This window comes from Rutidosis leptorrhynchoides, chromosome 4, assembly GCF_046630445.1.
Source record: "Rutidosis leptorrhynchoides isolate AG116_Rl617_1_P2 chromosome 4, CSIRO_AGI_Rlap_v1, whole genome shotgun sequence".
NCBI classification, from domain to species: Eukaryota; Viridiplantae; Streptophyta; class Magnoliopsida; order Asterales; family Asteraceae; genus Rutidosis; species Rutidosis leptorrhynchoides.
Window position 1 is genome coordinate 117,143,826 of NC_092336.1, and position 19,603 is coordinate 117,163,428.

Consider the following 19,603-nt stretch of genomic DNA (forward strand, 5'->3'; position numbering starts at 1 on the left):
TTTTGTTTCTCTTGTGGAGTTTGCGGACACTCTCTAATGCTCAACGTATCACCAATCATCATAGGAGTGTCTATGGGTTTACATTTATGCATGTTAAAACGTTCAAGAATTTTGTTGATATAAGTCTCTTGAGAAAGAGCCAACAACTTCCTTGAGCGATCCATTGAAATCTTAACTCCAAGGATATATTCAGCTTCACCCATATCCTTCATTTCAAAGTTAGATGATAACCATCTTTTAACCTCGAAAACACTCTTTGTCATTTTCAGCAATCAATATATCATCAACATATAATGACAATATGACTAATTTTCCTTTAGACCTTTTGGTATAAACACAATTATCTTCATTGACCGCATTGAAGCCATGTGACGTGATCACATTGTGAAAATGTATATACCATTGTCTTGATGACTGCTTGAGGCCATATATTGATTTAAGCAATCTACAAACCTTACGTTTGTGGCCTTCTTTAATGAAACCATTCGGCTGTTCCATATAGATTTCTTCATCTAAATTTCTATTGAGAAAATCAGTCTTTACATCCATTTGATGTAATTCAAGGTTCATATTTGCCACTATTGCTAGAATCAAACGAATTGATGTCAGTCTTACAACAGGTGAAAACATTTTCTCATAGTCAATCCCTTCCTGTTGATTGTAGCCTTTTGCCACAAGTCGAGCTTTGTATCTTTCAATACTACCATCAGCTTTACGCTTTATTTTGAGAATCCACTTACTCCCTATGGCTTTTCTTCCTTTTGGAAGAACAACCAATTCCCAAACGTTGTTGGATCTCATAGACTCCATCTCTTCTTCCATTGCTTTAAACCATTCATCCTTTGCAGGACAAGTGAGAGCTTCATTTATATTTCTGGGTTCATCCTCTTCTAGTTGAACCATAAAAGTATAACCATCTTCGATCTCATATCGCAGTGGAGGTTTGCTTTGACGACTACTTCGTCGTGGTTGGTTATCCAATGAAACAGATTCTTGGTTTACTAAATTTCTCCCACTTGGATCAGAATTATGCTCGGTAGCAACGGGTTGAGAATCTTCGAAAACATGTTCTTGGTTTGCTATATTGCTCCCACTCGGATCAGAATTATCTTCATTCGCAATAGGTTGAGGAGTTATATCCAAAGAAACAAATTCTTCATCTTCACTCCTCAAATCTCTCCCACTCGAATGAGGTAATTCTGTAGTCTCAAATAAAGACCAATCTTTATCAAGATCCCCTTGTTTTGGAAACTCGTTTTCCAAGAATGTAACATCTCGAGATTCAAATTCAGTTATGCTCCCACTTTCGTGTTCACCCAAAAACACATAACCTTTTAATTGGTCAGAGTATCTAATGAAAACACATTTCTTTCCTCTTGGACCTAATTTTCCATATTTGTGTGAGGAATCCAAAGTATACGCTGCACAACCCCAAGGTCTTAACACATTCAAGTCGGGTTTTCGTCCCATCCATAACTCATATGGTGTGGAAGTTACTGATTTTGAAGGCACACGATTAAGTACAAATGTGGCAGTTAACAAAGCATCACCCCAAAAGGTGATAGGTAAATTTGCTTGTGCCATCATTGACCTAACCATTTCAGGAAGCGTTCTATTCCGCCTTTCTGCAACACCATTTTGTTGCGGAGTCCTAGGAGTAGTTAATTGACTTTGAATACCTTTAGCATCACATAGAGCTTTGAACGAATCAGATAGGTATTCACGTCCTCAATCGGTTCTTAATGCTTTAATCTTACGTTCTAATTGATTCTCAACAAAATTCATATAACTTTGAAAACAATCCAACGCTTCGAATTTGTGAGAGATCAAGTAGACGTAACCGAATCGAGAATAATCATCAATGAATGTGATGAAATAATACGCTCCATGCCTTGCTCGAACATTCATAGGACCACATATATCCGAATATATTAATTGCAATGGATAATCGGCACGCGTTCCTTTTCCAAATGGTTTTCTCGCAGTTTTTCCTGCCAGACAGTGCTCACAAGTGGACAGTTCCACTTTATCAATATTAGCCAGTAAACCATCTCTAGCTAATCTATTCATTCTTTGTTTGCCGATATGACCAAGTCTAGCATGCCAATTGTTTACATCATTATCAAACTTATTAGAAGATGCAACTAAGGTAAAACATGGTTTATTATTAAGATAATCAACATCCATCACGATAAAACCATTAAGGACATAACCAAAACCATAAGAGTTTGTTCCCAAAGACAACTCAACAACATTATCACGAAAGTACAAATGAAAACCAAGTCTTAACAAAACCAAAACAGAAATCAAATTTTGACGAATTTGAGGAGCATATAAAACATCATGTAGGATTAGTGTTCGTCCTTCATGCATGACTAACTTGCATGGCCCGATCCCTTCAACTGGAACTCTTGAGTTGTTTCCTACATAAATCCACATAGCTCCATGAGAAACTCGCCGAAATTCTACAAAGGTGTCTTTGTCCTTAGCTACATGGTCTGTTGCTCATGAGTCTACAATCCACAAAGGTTGAGATTCAGTTAAGAAAACAGAACTAGCAACACAAAGTTTGCTAACATAAGCATCGTAAGAATATACCTTTTTAGGCTCAGGACAATCACGAGAAAAATGCCATTTGTTGCCACAATTGTAGCATTTCACCTTTGCAATGTTCACCTTCTTGGAGGGACGTGTTCCCTTGCCACGATGATTGGTGTTTGGCCTTTTGTTGGACTTATAAGTTTCTTCACCCTTATGGTGATGAAACTTGCGCTTATGCCCAAAAGCATTTTTATAGCTTGTTGCCATATTCACCTCAGTGATTGACCTACCGGCCTCAATCCGATCTTCTTCTAGCTCTAAATGGCGTGCACAGTCCTCAAAAGTCTTGATGTTCTCATTATGTGTGAGATGCATTTTCATTTGCTCCCAACTTTGAGGCAAGGAACGGATCATATCTTGAACCTGTTGTTCATCAGTAAGAACATGACCTGCGTTTCTCAATTCACTTATCATGTTTGACATTTGTCTGACATGCTTTTTCATGGTATGATCAGACTTCTTTTTATATTGGTCAAACTTGATAGTGAGAGATCTTAGTTTGGTCAACGAGGTTGCACCAAACTTGTCAGCCAATGCTATCCACATATTTTTTGCCAGTTCATACTTGCAAAAATCACGCATGATATCATCATCCATGCTGCTCAGCAACGTAATGCGAGCAATGGTGTTCTTACGTTTTCAAGCGATGTATACTTCAGCATCCCTTTTATGTTGTTCCGTATCACCCACCTCAGGTACTTCCATTGATTGAGTAAGAGCAACAAGAGCCTCTTGCTCTTCCAACACATATTCGAGTTTCATGCTCCATATTTCGTAGTTGTCACCATTCAACTTAACACCCTTGTTAAGTTCAGCAACAATGTTCTTTGATGCGGAAGCCATGATTGAATACTAAGTCATTATTAAAGATAATTATGCAAGGTTAGTTATATCCGTCCAAATATGCAATAGTCTTGCTACTATATTATTTTATTAATAATATGTCATCATAGGTTATAGAGAAAAAGGTCACTATGTTTCCAATTATCATCTATAAATCCTATTATGAAACCATCACTAACGCAATAATATATACAAGATTATAAATTTCTATAAATCCGAATTGGCACGACTTTTCGATAACATATTTCAAACATATCAATTCATATGAATGTTCTCATACACAATGATCTATGCAATAAATGATACATAACAAAAAAATATGTACAAGATTTTAAACTAAGGCATGTTTAATGAATGTTATAACAAAAAATATGTCACTAGCAATGTGTACTTTTCATTACTCTGTACCAGTTAAAAAAAATCAATCATGCTATCATTAACTCACAATGTCTATAAGCCAAAATATTATAGATAATAAAAGTTAATATAAGAAATGTTTAACGTTCATACAAAAATAAATGATACAGTATCTTTTTAACAAAACACTAGTATTTCTCAACAATTAACCATTAAAAAATAACACCTCATGAGTTATATAAAATTCGAAGCGTCCATCTTCCATAATACACTACCATACATATCACCTATGTACACATAATATAAATAACTTTACTAGAGGTGGCAATAGAGATGCATTTACTTGACTAAAGTGCAAAGTATTACTAATATACTTGAAATGGGTTGACATAAAATGGGTTGATGTCAGCTGTGTTTTAACTCCAACTTGTCAAATAGATCAAATTTAGCAACGTTCCTAACAAACTGAACAGATCAATCGTTTGGAGTGGCACAAAGTGTTAATCAAATACTAGATCGATTTAATTCAAAAAACATATTTATTTCCAATTTATTAAAGCGATGTAAAATATGATTTATTGCATCATTTACCAGGAAAAAGATTATAATAAGGACAACTCATCACAAAGTTAGGACAGAAAAATGTAAGGTAAACATATGTACACGTAACTTTGGTAACAAATAATATTACAATTTAACGTGTATATATATAACCAAGAAATCAAGGTTATCAAACAACGAGTTTGGTACTGGATAGTAATATAGAAGCTATATATCAAATTTTTAACAATTTTGTAAACCTTGTTAAACATGCTATCTAAGTCAACAATAAAACAAATATAATTCATGCAACATCATGAAGAAAACTTAGCATGTTAACCGGGAAATAAACAACCTGGCTCTTGTACCAATGTTGTATAAATATAAATTCGAGACATACCGAATACGAGCAGCGGAAACGAGTATGATCGACGTTTAGATCACCGGTCGGGAAAGCGATCACCAATAGGAAGACTTTCTAGTTTCACGGCCTAAGTTCCTTCTATGGTTTGCAATGTTCCACTTGAACAATTATACTCACAATTTTACTACTTACTAGTGTATGATTTTCTCAATGATTTGTTGTGTGTTTCTTGTGTTTTTATGTGTCTTACAAGAAGAGTTTAACTCCCTATTTATAGATACAAGAGAGTACTTATTACCACATACTACTAAAAGTACATTGTACTTATTACCTTTGTAAGTGTACTAAATGGTACTTATTACCATTAATGTACTACCAAAGTAAATAAGTTTACAACTCAATAATAGTGGGTTAAATACAATGAGTTTGTGGGTTTACCACAAATAATTTCCAACACTAATATATTGAATTGAAGTTAAACTCATCAGCATATGTTGAAGATATCTTTCAATAGTTCCATATATGATTCCAAAATTGGAGTACTATAACCATACAATGCTTTATTCCAAATTAAGTATAAACCTATAAAGGTAAACATTTTGTGATCCATCTATATATGTGTTGAATTGAATGATGGCTATGGTATAAAAATCGTACATGTACTATGCTGTACAACCACTGTGCGTGTGACCTAGTGCATGTGTGACTTATCATGAAACATCATCAGATATATTAACAATAGCTACGCTCAAATAAGAAAGTACTAAAAATTTCTACCGTACCCAAACTAGAAAGGTTCTTGAATATAGACGAATCATTAAATTGGATACAACAATAACAAAAATCAGATTTAATAATTAAGTTTCAAAGCACGTATAACCGACAATATATAATAAGATCAACATTAAATAGACTTATATATGGTTAACTACAATAGGATAATAAATAAAGATTAATCAAAGACCAATTTGAGAAAAGAAAAGTTTATATTTTTTGTTATTTTTACAACACTACTCAACTTGAACCCTACAATATTGAGCTTTCTTTAGCTCAACTATCTTTTAAATTCCTAAAAAACAAATATACAAATCTTTTGCAACTTGCAACCTTCTCTATTCCATTCCCACCACTTTCCACTTCATTCACCATCATCATTATCATCATCTCAAGAAAGAAAGAAAAAAAAAGTTAATAATCCAAAATATTTTCAAACCAACCCCTGAAGTATTAGAAGCTTGTTACAAAGGGTCAATAATTCTTTGTTTCTTACAACTCCCTACCCCCAACAACTCCAATTCTACGTTACTTCTCTTCCCATTACAACTACCATCACTTGTACTACCAAATATATTCACTCCAAACAGTCTAAACATCTGAACCGGTTGAACCGGTTTAGGGTTTGACTCACCTAACCCGGTCCTCGTCTTCCATTCTATATAAAGCTGCTTATCCGGTCCGGTTGACCTCTGAAAACTCACAATGTCACCGGCTTTTAAATTCTTTTCCTTAACAAACCGGCTCCAACCTTTAGTCAACACATAACTTTGGCTACTATTCCAATACGAATAACGAAATCGCCATACTTTCATACCAACATCTTCAAAATGTAAAAGAACACCTTTTGAAGTAGTTCCACTTTGTAACGGAAAATGTTTCTCCGCATGTTGTTTAGGTATCACCAACCGGTTTAATTTTCCCACGTCACTCGGCGTAACGGTTTTCTCAAAAAGCGGTTCACGCGCGTTGACTAACTGTTGACCATGGCCAGATCTAATAAAACCGTCACTCAATGGACACTTTTTTAAACTAAAATTCCTTTTGCTTTGCTCAAACTCGTCATTATACGTATGTTTTCTCAACATATCAACAATTTCCGCTTTCGAATGCGAGTTTAAGAAACTCGCTTCTAAACCGGCTTCTTCGGTATCAACCGGAAGCGGTTTAAAATTAGTAACGGAATCACGACCGCGAAAGCGTTGTACGGCAGTATCATACGCTTTCGCAGCTTCGTGTTCTTCGTTAAATGTTCCGAGCCACACGCGTTGATGTTTTTCGTAAATTTGAGCACCCCAACGACCGTTTGGTTGTGGGACCACACCTTTGTAACGTGATGACGGTAACTTTCTTGACTCAGCTTCTAAACCGCCGTCAACGTCGATCACAACGCTGCCGTTACTTCCTATTAACGGCGGCGTTGTGACTGGTGCTGCAACGGTTGAAATTGTTTCAGTAGTTGTACTTTGATCATCTGTGCTACAATCCATTTTAATTTGCAAGAACAAGAGAAATAAATTGAAATGAGAATAAGGTTTTTTATTTTTTTAAGTGAGAGAGAAATAGAAATATGATGTTTATGAAGTGGTACAAGAGAAAGGTGGAGTATATATAGGAACATTGGCTAAGCTTATTTGGTGTATGATGCATACTTTATTTTTTATACAGAAGATATAACAATAACAATTAAAATTAATCATTATGAAATACGGAGTAATATTAAAATGAAGTTTGTTTTTAGTATGGTGTTATGTTATGTAAGTATGTGGTTTCTTGAAATACGTAAAATATACGGAAGAAATGTAGGTGAGGTGGGTCAACTCAGAGATGGGGTAGTAAGGAAGAAGGAAGATTCATATTTTTCTCATATAATTTAACAATATATTGAATATAAATAAATGTAAAATATATATGTACAAGTGGAATTATAAGTATTGTTGGATAATACAACATGTATATAAATAGAAATAAAAATGGGGAGCATGCAAGTGGATGAGTGAAATCGATCACATGAGAAGAGAGGAGAGGAGAGGAGAGAGGACCTAGTTTTATTATTGTAGGTATATATTAAGTGCATGCATCCCCCAAACAAAGCTGTTGCTGATTGTACATTGAGCTTGGTCTCTATTTGAGTGTGTGTGTGAGAGAGAGATGATGTTTATCTATACTCCCATTGGTTTGTACCCAAAGAATCGACAAATAATAGAGAAGAATTTGATGAAGTATCTCTTTAGATAAGATGACGATACTACCTTTTTTTCTAACACTTGTTGTATTATTATAATATTATTATATTATTATATACTCTTATTGTTATTATTGTTATGTTTAGTTTATTTGATATATTATAATTAAATTAATAGTACACCTTTTTGTACTCGATCTTATTCATATGCTTCCTACTTAAATACATATAAGTATATGCATTTAGAAGTATGTGTAGTTTGTTGGACTTAATTCGGCTATTGGGCTACAGCAGGCCCAGAAAAAGAAACAGGATCAATTAGAAGACTTGGTCGTTATTATCTGGTAGCTAAAGTTTAGACCATCTTTTATCGTGACAGACGTGTTGACTTGTTAATGGATAGGGATGTGATGCTTGGCGGGCGTGCTGATAGAATGATAAATAATGGGCAGCATGTTGAGGGGTATGTGGGTATTTATAATTTTATTTTCGTTTTTTTAATGTATAAATTTATTTTAGTTTTATTTTATATTATTATCTTTTTATATTATAATAACAAAATTAAAAATAGATCATCTAAAATTCAAATCACTAATCCTAGCCTTCCATTGTCATTAACAACTATAATCTAGACCATCCAAATTTTTTAATCAACATTATGCCTTCATAATCACCTTGATTAATTGTTTGATGACTAAATTACCCTTCTAATTTACGTTTGATCTTATAACAAAGATTATGTGCGTGTTTATACTGTAGTTGCAGATCAATCGCAAAGCCTCAATACATCAATCGGTAGCCTCACAAATCAGTCGCCGAAATTATGATCTAAAATCTTTTACGGGTAGATTCGTTGGATCAATATCTGCTGTTGAATAATCTTCATTTGCAAATCACGGGTTAGTATTTCTTATTTTTTTCTTTCGATTTACAGGTTTAACGAAACTGATGTCTATGTTTGATGTATTGCGCTAAATTAGGTATTATATTGCATGTCATCTTCGATTTAACAATGATACTTATATGAAGTGTATTGTTTTCGATTAGGTTTTTTAAATTGTTTTTTTTTCTATATCGAATCTGTTTAATTTGTTAATTTGAGTCTTGATTTAGTATTTGGTACATAGTCTGCATTTTTTAAGCATTATATAGTAAAATAAAAAAATTCCGGGTTTTACAGTTAGATATCTTTGATAATAAAATAAAAAGTGGGCAGCTGTTTTTAGTTGGATAACAAGCCTCTTTTCTGCTTCACATGTAGTAAATCGACTGGCAAGTTTTCTTCCGGAAGAGTACATTTTTGAGGTATGACAATCTTTAAGATATGGTGTCAAAATGAGCGGGGCGTAACAAAGTTGGGTTACAATGGGTAATTAGTGATACGGGTCACTAGATCTTTTTGTTTCTTTTTCCTAAAGTATCTAAATATGCCTAATATTCAACAATTAATTGGCTCAAAAAGTATTATTCACTGAAAATATTTTTCTATACAGTTTTGGTGACTTTTGAACCATTTAACCTTCGAACAAAATTAGGCAAAGATGCTACTTCTACCTTAGCATAATATTTCATTCGTAAAGTTTATTCGAAGAACTAATGATGATGAACACACATTCTTAAAGGTTAATCATTAAGTTGAACAACTTTGATGATGTTACTTATGCATATTAGGCTATACATAGACTTAGCTTAATTCAAAAAGTCTTTGATTCAGACATGGTTGCACATGTGTGTGATTTCGGTCTCTCGAAGATACTTCAATATTAGTACCAGAATCGACCATATAGCAGTTAAGCTCGGGCTTAGACGAACCATTGTTTATGCAGCTCCAGGTATGTTGTCCTGATAATTATTCATTATTATTTTACTATATACATTTAAATTTCTAATCATGGTTGTAAAGTAGCAGGTTGTTGAAAAAAACTAAAATATACAATTTGCTATTTGTAGGATCACAAGGCGAACAGTTTGTATACTCGAAGATCAAAACAAAAACAACTCCATTCACTAATAAGGTATAATTAAATCTTATACTAATGTTGTCGTTAATGGTTTAGTATGTTCACTGATTTTTTAATCCAAAACAAATTGAGTTGATTAGCAATTTCAAACTTGTGACCTTACTTTTACTACTTATTAGCTCACCTTTTCAGATGGTTAGCTGTCTTTAATCATAAGAAAGGTTACAATTGACCCATTTACTTATGAAGAGGTTGATTTGGATAGTTTTTTATTTTTAACAAGTCACATAGTTAAATGTTGACCCATTTAGCCATTAATATTGTACAGATGCTAACCGTATATTCGTGTACCCTTGTCATAGGTGCTAACCGTATCATCTAATTGAATCGCAAAAATGTACCTCAGGAGGTATGTCTTTCTAGCACCCTTACTCTTTGTTGTGTTTATAATGGTAATTCTAACCCGTTTGTCGATTGAATGTTTGGTTTAGATAAGTTAAAACTTGGCCAAATATTTCGTAACCGGTTATTGATGTACCCATTTGTCAATTTAATGTTTGGATTAGAGATGTTATGTGACGACCCAGAAATTTCCGACCAAATTTAAACTTAATCTTTATGTAGTTTCGACACGATAAACAAAGTCTATTACACCGAGTCTCAAATGTTTGAACTATTTTTCATGAATGAATTTGACCTTTGACTTTTCTCGACGATTCACGAACATTGGTTTGTAAATAAATATGTATATATATTATATAAGTATAATTATAAGTATATATATAATATTTTAAATTAATAAAGTATACTTTAATTAATTGGAATTTAAGTTGTTAAAATATATATATATATATATATATATATATATATATATATATATATATATATATATATATATATATATATATATATAAATGTTATTGTGAATCTATATAAAAATTTCTATCAAATATATATAAAATATATAAATATTAACCCTTCAATAAATGACACCATATAATAATATTTCACAAATAATAAATGGTATTATATTTAATTGCAAGTTTGAAATATATTTGTTATATTAATATTATTATTATTACTCTCAGTATTATTACTAATATTGTTATTATTAATATTAATATCGGTATGTTATTATTTTAATATTATATATAGATGTAAAATTGATGTATTTAATTTGTTATATCATTATTATTATAATTAGTAGTAAAAATTATGATTTTGGTTATTATGTTTATTATTAATATTATTACTAAAAATAATCATTTTATTTGGAAGTTATTATTATCATCAATAATATCACTTCTTATAATTGTTATTATCTTTACTATTACCTATTATCATTAATATTATCATCATTATAATTCTAATATTATTAGAATTTTATTAAAATTACTAATAGATTTATATTAATAACTAATATTACCGAAATTTAATAAGATATATATATATATATACAATTATATAAAATACAGTTATTTATATATAATATCGATATATAATACAGATATAATACAGACATATAAACGATATCATTGGATTCTGTTCTTTATTTTTTTCTGTCTCTGTTTGTCTCGTGAACCATGGTCGACCTCTCCCCATATTTACCAATCGATCGACTCATAAGTTACATAAAACAGATTCCTTCCTTTTTCCATTATCTATACTAATTTTTATCATCATCTATTATCTGATTTAGTTGATTTGAAAGATCAATAAACTGACCTGTTCTGCTGTTCGTGTCAGGTATGATCAAGGAATCGAATGCATGTGAATTTTCAAAATTTGTTAATGTGACGATGTTAGAAATAATTCACTTAACCTCTCTGTAAAATTTCAAAGCTCAAATCCTTTTGATGAAGCTTAATTTCGAAGTTAAAGCTTTTATCTTAAAAAGTCAAACGATTTGTTTGGGTAAAATTCAAAGTCGTTTCTTTGTTTTGAATTAAATTGAGGATACAGATAGTTTATAATGAAGATTTTTAACCTTTTTTCATTTAGAAATTTTGGTCTTAAAATGCCTTAAAATCGAAATTGCAATTTGGGTTGTTCTTGAGTTCATCGTGTCTGTTGAGCTGCTGCTATTTATTTTTTTCTGTTGAGCAATGAAATCATTGAGGGTCGTTTACATTTTAATTAATAGACCTAAATCAAAATTTAAGCCAGTTTATATGTTTGCAAATTTGATTCCTGTCGACTTAAGGATTATGGTGAAGAAGATGATTACGATTTAGGGGTTAAAACAAAATAAAATCCTGCAATAATAGAAAAGTATACTGGTTAAGTTGGTTTGATGAGTTTCAGGTTAAACGAGTGGTCGAGGGTTCGATTCCTGTCTGTGGCAACTTTTTTTTAGGGAAGCTTTCAAAGGGTATAACCTTTTAACTTTCATTTTTATCATTATTATTATTATTATTATTATTATTATTATTATTATTATTATTATTATTATTATTATTATTATTATTATTATTATTATTATTATTATTATTATTATTATTATTATTATTATTATTCTAATCATTATTATTGATGTTATTATTGTTAGAATTATAATTATTATTAATATTATTATCATTTTTATTATTGTTATTATTATTACTATTATTACTATCATTATTATTGCTATCCTTAATCTAGTATTATTGTTAAATTAGCAAATAAAAGATCTTTATATAAAAATATATTTAATACACATAACTTAACTATACTAATATTTTTATTTACTTAAAATATATAAAATGAATATATGTAATAAAATAATGAAATCTATAAGTTATTAATATAAAAATTAGGTCACTAATAATAATATACATATAATTTGTTCGATTACAATTATATGTGTTAATATATATAGTATTGATATAGGTTCGTGAATCCAAGGCCAACCTTGCATTGTTCAATGTTGTCATATGTATTTTTACTACAAAATACAGTATGGTGAGTTTCATTTGCCTTTTTACCCATTATATTTTTGGGATGAGAATACATGCGCAATTTTTATAAATATTTTACGAAATAGACACAAGTAATCGAAACTACATTATATGGTTGAATGATCGAAGCTGAATATGCCCCTTTTAGCTTGGTAACCTAAGAATTTGGGAACAGACCCCCAAATTGACGCGAATCCTAAAGATAGATCTATCGGGCCCAACAAGCCCCATTCTGGAATTTGGAATGCTTTAGTACTTCGATTTTATCATGTCCGATGGGTGTCCCGCAATGATGGGGATATTCTATATGCATCTTGTTAATGTCGGTTACCAGGTGTTCAATCCATATGAATGATATTTTTGTCTCTATGCATGGGACGTATATTTATGAGAAATGAAAATCTTGTGGTCTATTAAAATGATAAAAATGATTATTTATGTTAAACTAATGAACTCACCAACCTTTTGGTTGACACTTTAAAGCATGTTTATTCTCAGGTATGAAAGAAATCTTCCGCTGTGCATTGGATCATTTTAGAGATATTACTTGGAGTCATTCATGATGTGACGACCCGGAAATTTCCGACTAAATTTAAACTTAATCTTTATATAATTTCGATAAGATAATCAAAGTCTGTAATGTTGAAGTCTCAAAAACTGTGAACTGTGCTCATGTATACATTTGACCTGTGACTACTCCCGACGATTCACGAACAATTAATTTGTAAATATATATATATATATATATATATATATATATATATATATATATATATATATATATATATATAATTTTATTTGAAATATTATTTGAAATAATATATGATTTTATTGTTGAAAATAAATATATAAAATAATGTTAGAATAGTTAATATTATTAATTTAATATATAATATATAGATATGCATATAATTAAATATATATGTATATTATAAAAAGAAATATTATATGTTGTAATTGTTATAATCAGTATTGAAAAATAAAAATAATATATAATAATTAATATTTAATGAGTATGTATATATATATATATATATATATATATATATATATATATATATATATATATATATATAAAGTATATAGAATATATATTTTGTGATTTCGAAGTTATTTAATAAACGACTGTAACGCTCAATTGTCATTTGATAGATATTAAATGAGTTAAAAAGGAACTTATGTTATTTTAAAATAAACGGTGATACGAAAATGGGTTCTATAAATTTTAGGATTATTTGTAATTTACTTAGATGTTGTTTGTCAAGTTTAAAACTTTTTATATTTTGCTTGGGGGTTGGGAGTGAATAATTAATGTATTTTTTATTTAATAGTTAATGATCGAATTTTATACCATAATGACCAAAATAAATAAATACATTTAATTTAAATATTTGGAATTTTTCTGAGAAACTTTTATCCGCCACTGATGATCAACGGAGCACAAATTTCAGTCCGTAAATGAAATAGTAGACGACGGCTAATTTAATCACACGTTTTAATTTTAAATTATATTATAATAATTATTATATTATTATTATTAATTATTGCTTTCGGTTTTTCAATTGATTGAACACCCACTTAAATTTCATCCGTTGCTTTGAACATTACTGTATTTCTTTATTCATTCTCTAATCATTATGGGCATATCATTGCCTTTGTATAAATCAATAATTTCATAAGTTTAGGCTGCTTTCTATTTGGTATAATAGCAGTAAGTATTATTATTGATATATGAATATCAACATCTATATATGCATATATACTTATGCATACTCCACACCAGTGCATCACCTTCCCATCCAAACACCCTTCTATTTTCTATCTCTTCGTGAAACCACAACAAAACCACAACCGCCGGCTGCCACAGCCATCCGCCACCCACACGACACCATTGCCACCATCCTCTCCAATTCACCACCCACTTATACCATCGTGAACAACCAAGCATCATCCATCCTCAATATTTCAAACCACTATCAACCACCTCGAAGATGACCACTTTATCGTTTTTCTGTTTCAACTCCGGTTACAAACCAAAACCCAAGATTGGTTGTTGTTTTTCTTTTCGTGAACCAACCTGCAACCATCCTCAAACCCAAACAACATCAATGTGACATCACTCTTGATATCCTAAACCACTCTACACCATCTCTATCTCTCTCACCTCTCTGCTACCATATCTCCTTAATTTGCTGCTACTTGATAGCCACCCTCAAAACCTCACGTTACTGTTTCTACTTCTATTCTTTTCCTATTCCTTTCCGGTTACTTCAAGCAATAATTCCTACTGTTACGAGTCGTCTATTTTGGCCAAAGAAACCCAATGTTATCAAAGGTTTTCTGTTGCTGCATATTGCTACTGTCACTATCGTATTCCTGTTTCTAATTTGCTTCTAAACTGCACGTTTTTCCTTGCTTTTTCTTCTGGCCGACAGCTGCAAAAGAATAACCCAATTGAATGTGAATTGAGGTGACTTTATATATTTCTTTATGTTGCTTGTAGGGCAAAACCCTATTATCCACTTGCTAATATATTACTTCTGCTTTCTATCTGTTTCTAATTAAAAGCCGAGCCAACCTCCACCAATAAACCTACTTATATTAACACTAATGTTGTCGTGATCCTCTATCACTATCTGGTTATGTTCGACAGCTTCCACAACCATCTCTTGTTTCGATGCTGTTGCTACGATGGCCAATTAAGGCTGCTGCAACTTGATTATTTATATTCTTGTTGACAAGATTAAAACACCGACACTTTTCATTCTTTCTTAAACGTAATCTGTTAAACAGGCTGGGTTGTTTTCATCTCTTTTGGGCTTGTTTTGGGCTATTTAAATTGGGCTCAATAGCGCAAACATTCGATCCACTTTGTATCCTGAGGAAGTTCGATATAATAATGATAAACGTAAACGGGAATGGATGATATAATGGAATGATGATGATGGAGGACGTAATGAGCAGAAGACATTAAGGTGATGATGTCAATAATGATAGAGATTGATCATGATCATGATGATAATCACGATTAAGATTATGACGAATAAGTTATGGTTTTATGTGTTTGATGATGATAATAAACCGAAGTAATTTAATTATTAGATGTTGCTACGCTATTAGGTTATTATATAGGAGGATCCATCGATCTAATATAGTTATAGATTTAATTGGTTAATGGATCAAAAAGATTAAATGGGTTTTGAAGAAGATGAAACCGAAATATTTGTTTAATAAATTAGGGATTCGATTTATTCCAGAAAAGCACAGATGGAGGGACGGTTATGAGGGAGTTTGGTTAACGAGTGGTCTTGAGTTCGAATCTTGGCTACTACGGTTTATTTTTCTTTTTCAACTAATAACTACACCAGTAGGCTAAGAGTTGGGCCGTGTATATGTTGTTGGGCCAAGTTTGATTGTGCTAATCGGACTTGAAACAGAAAAAGGATTATAAGAAATCAAATTGTGTTTAAACTCAGAAAAACATGGACTGTCTGGTGGTTTGGAGGAGTGTTGGTTTAGCTAGAGGTCATGGGTTCGAGCCTGGACAATGTCATTATTTTTTTTACGCCCATTCTTTTGAGGTAGTTATATTATTATTATTATTATTATTATTATTATTATTATTATTATTATTATTATTATTATTATTATTATTATTATTATTATTATTATTATTATTATTAAGTACTATTATCAAAATTATTATTTTCATTATCATTATTATTAAACTTCTCACCTTTATTAAAAACTACTATTATTATCATTATTATTATTATTATTATTATTATCATTATTATCATTTTTTTTGAGTATTAATATATATAAATAATATAGGTTCGTGAATCCGAGGTCAACCCTGCATTGTTCAATGTCGTCATATGTATTTTTACTACAAAATACAGTATTGAGTTCATTTGCTCCCTTTTACTCTTTTCGTTTTTGGGCTGAGAATACATGCAAATGCTTTATTAACTGTTTTACAATATTTATATGCGTGAGTTCATTTGATTTCCTTTTACTCTTTACATTTTTGGGACTGAGAATACATGCGCTGTTTTTACAACTGCTTTATTAAATGCTTTTGAAATATATTTTGAACTGAGAATACATGAAATGCTTTTATAAATGTTTGATGAGATAGACACAAGCAAAACATTCCTCGAATGAATTATTATGCAGACAGAAGTTCTGCGGATTATTATTGAATTATGTGGACATGATAATTGCCACTATTGAATTATGTGGACATGATAATTGCCACCATTGAATTATGTGGACATGATAATTGCCACCATAGAATTATGTGGATATGATAATTGCCACCAATTGATGTGAATGTTATGTATCGAGAGAATGATTTTTATACACAGGTTATGTGTATTATACCTTGTACACGAGATATGTGTATGGTTACTAAGATTTATGAAAGATGATTTCGTACACGAGAAAGGTGTACTGTATTTAAAAGATATCGCATGTACATTACATGTGGGTATAGGATTCGGGCCCATTTGTACCATGCAGCATTTAAATCTTGTGGTCTATCAAAATGATGAATTTTATTGTTTTATGATAAACGTATGAAATCATCAACCTTTTGGTTGACACTTTAAAGCATGTTTATTCTCAGATGTTAAAGAAATCTTCCGCTGTGCATTTGCTCATTGTAAAAACATTATTTGGAGTCGATCATCGTAATGGAACCAGATGTTAGTGACTTCATCCAGACGGATTAGGATGGGGTATGTCATGTGGTATCAGAGCGGTGGTCTTAGCGAACCAGGTCTTACATTAATGTGTCAAACTGATAAGTCATTAGGATGCATTAGTGAGTCTGGACTTCAACCGTGTCTGCATGTCAGATGTTTTGCGTATCATTTTTGTCGAAAATCATCTGCTTATCATTCTTAGGAAATTACCTGCTCATTATTCTTAGTCTAGACACGTTTTACTGGATTGACTGCATGAATAGTGTATAGACAAAATTCATATCTTAGCGTATCTGTTATTGTTACCTTTGTCTGACAGATTCCGTAGATTCCTCCGTAACTTATGGGATTTTAGTATTATATATGCATATATAAACTATGTATTGCAGGGTACTAATCTACATCCTATAATCTATTTCTTATAGAAAATCCTTTATCTAATCGTACGAGATGAATCTCTCAACCAGTTCGAATTCCTCGGATTCCGACAGCTATTCCGATATGGAGTTTCACCTAAGCTCCGAAAGCAGTGTCATCAGAATGAATCAACCAATCATCCATCCCTAATTCATCTGATGAGTTTGTAGTCGACTTAATCAATGGAAACGAGAAGAAGGCGATGCTTTCCATCAACCAAATTTCTCTCTTGGCGGTGAACCTGAAACACTCACCGGCGAACCAATCCAAAACACTATCTTCACTCTCATTTCCTGGATACCTCGCAACGACTATATGATATCCAAAATTCTGAATCTTATTCATTCTCTCGTTCCGACCAACAATCATCCTGGAGTAATAGAAGAAGTCAACGAACTTCGCGCTCGAGTAATCAATTTGGAAAACATGGTGCAAAATGTACCAGCTTCAACAATATCACCGGCACCAACAATATCACCAACATCATCACCAACCTCAGCACCAACAACACTTGTAGCACCGACAGCAACAGTACCATCATCAGCAGCACCAGCAGCATAACTAGTACCAACAACAACAACAACATCATCACACGTCTCAACCTCGCAATCTATACCTCAAGCATAATCATCGTTCTACGAATCGTTCTACATAAACTATCTCCGTCCTTTATGGCGATTATGCAATCTCTAATGTTTTAGAGATTATGTACTCTAGTTCAAGCTGTAAATCTGATGAGTTTAATATCACATTGACTCATTAAATCTTTGATTACATCTGAAGAAAGTATATATGTATATATATTTTCATAAAGAGTGTAATTAAAAATTCTTTTGTACAAATTGTTAATGGTGAAAATATTTTAACGGGTAGGTAATACCCGAGAAATATTTAGATTTCACATTAATAAGTTACAATGTACATTCTTCAAAGTTGATTCAACAGTCGTTTACTATCCCACTTACATCCACCGATATACGAATCCGTTCACCACAAAATAACCATTTTCATTCAATTTCATATTTGGATTTTGACCTATCAGAATCCAACAAGTGGCATAATGAAGAAAAATATTGGACAAAATAAAATTTGTTAGAAACAAACGAATTAACTATGAGAAAAACCTTGTTAAGAATCCACGCTAACCAAATCCTAGCTAACTGTTCCTAGCTAACTGATTACATTTTATTTATCGCAGTTTATTTATCGTAATTTAATTATCGCAATTTTATTTATCGTCATTTAATTTTTGTTATTTACTTTACGCACTTTATTTATTGTCATTTAATTTCTGTTATTTATTTTACGCACTTTAAATATCGGGACACGTATACAAGGTTTTGACATATCATGTCGACGCATATATATATATATATATATATATATATATATATATATATATATATATATATATATATATATATATATATATATATATATATATATTATTTGGAATAACCATAGACACTCTATATGCAGTAATGCTGGAGTTGGCTATACATGGTTGAGGTTGATTCTACAATAATATATATACTTTGAGTTGTGATGGAGTCTGAGACATGTACACGGGTCACGATACGTAATAATTAATTCGAATATTATATATTAAACTATATATGAATGATTGGACTGTTAACTGTGGACTATCGACTGTGGACGAATGATATTGGACAATTAAAATGAATTAAAATACTGATTATAACATATGAAACTAAATAATTCTTCAAGTTTGCCACTTGATTTCATCTTAAACTTCATTTGTATCTTGACGATTACAATCTGCGTTCAAACCTTTCATGATTCTTGAAAAACACCTCAATCGAGAGGATGAACCAACCGCACTCCTTCTACAGAAGAAAAGATTGATGCATATAGTTATGCACTTGAAAACACTCGGAACCAGAGTAAACATTTAA

At 31.4% G+C, this 19,603-nt stretch overlaps 1 protein-coding gene and 1 long non-coding RNA gene across 2 annotated transcripts in view; one reads left to right on the forward strand and one right to left on the reverse strand.

The window, feature by feature from the left end:
* Positions 1-5,593: 5,593 nt before the first annotated feature.
* LOC139840068 (AP2/ERF and B3 domain-containing transcription repressor TEM1-like) lies at positions 5,594-7,072 on the reverse strand. The gene has a single exon (XM_071830292.1). It carries the CDS (start codon positions 6,967-6,969, stop codon positions 5,944-5,946), a length of 1,026 nt encoding a protein of 341 aa, XP_071686393.1. The 5' UTR covers positions 6,970-7,072; the 3' UTR covers positions 5,594-5,943.
* A 1,732-nt stretch (positions 7,073-8,804) lies between these two features.
* The window catches only part of LOC139843601 (uncharacterized), a 145,439-nt gene continuing 134,640 nt past the window's right edge, over positions 8,805-19,603 (forward strand). Inside the window, exons 1-3 of the long non-coding RNA XR_011757634.1 lie at positions 8,805-8,969; positions 9,379-9,496; positions 9,615-9,679. This is a non-coding gene — a long non-coding RNA (uncharacterized lncRNA). The remainder of the gene's footprint in view (positions 8,970-9,378; positions 9,497-9,614; positions 9,680-19,603) is intronic.

Coding starts and splice junctions, on each gene's coding strand:
- LOC139840068 (XM_071830292.1), bottom strand. CDS start 6,969: ATGGATTGTAGCACAGATGATCAAAGTACAACTACTGAAACAATTTCA.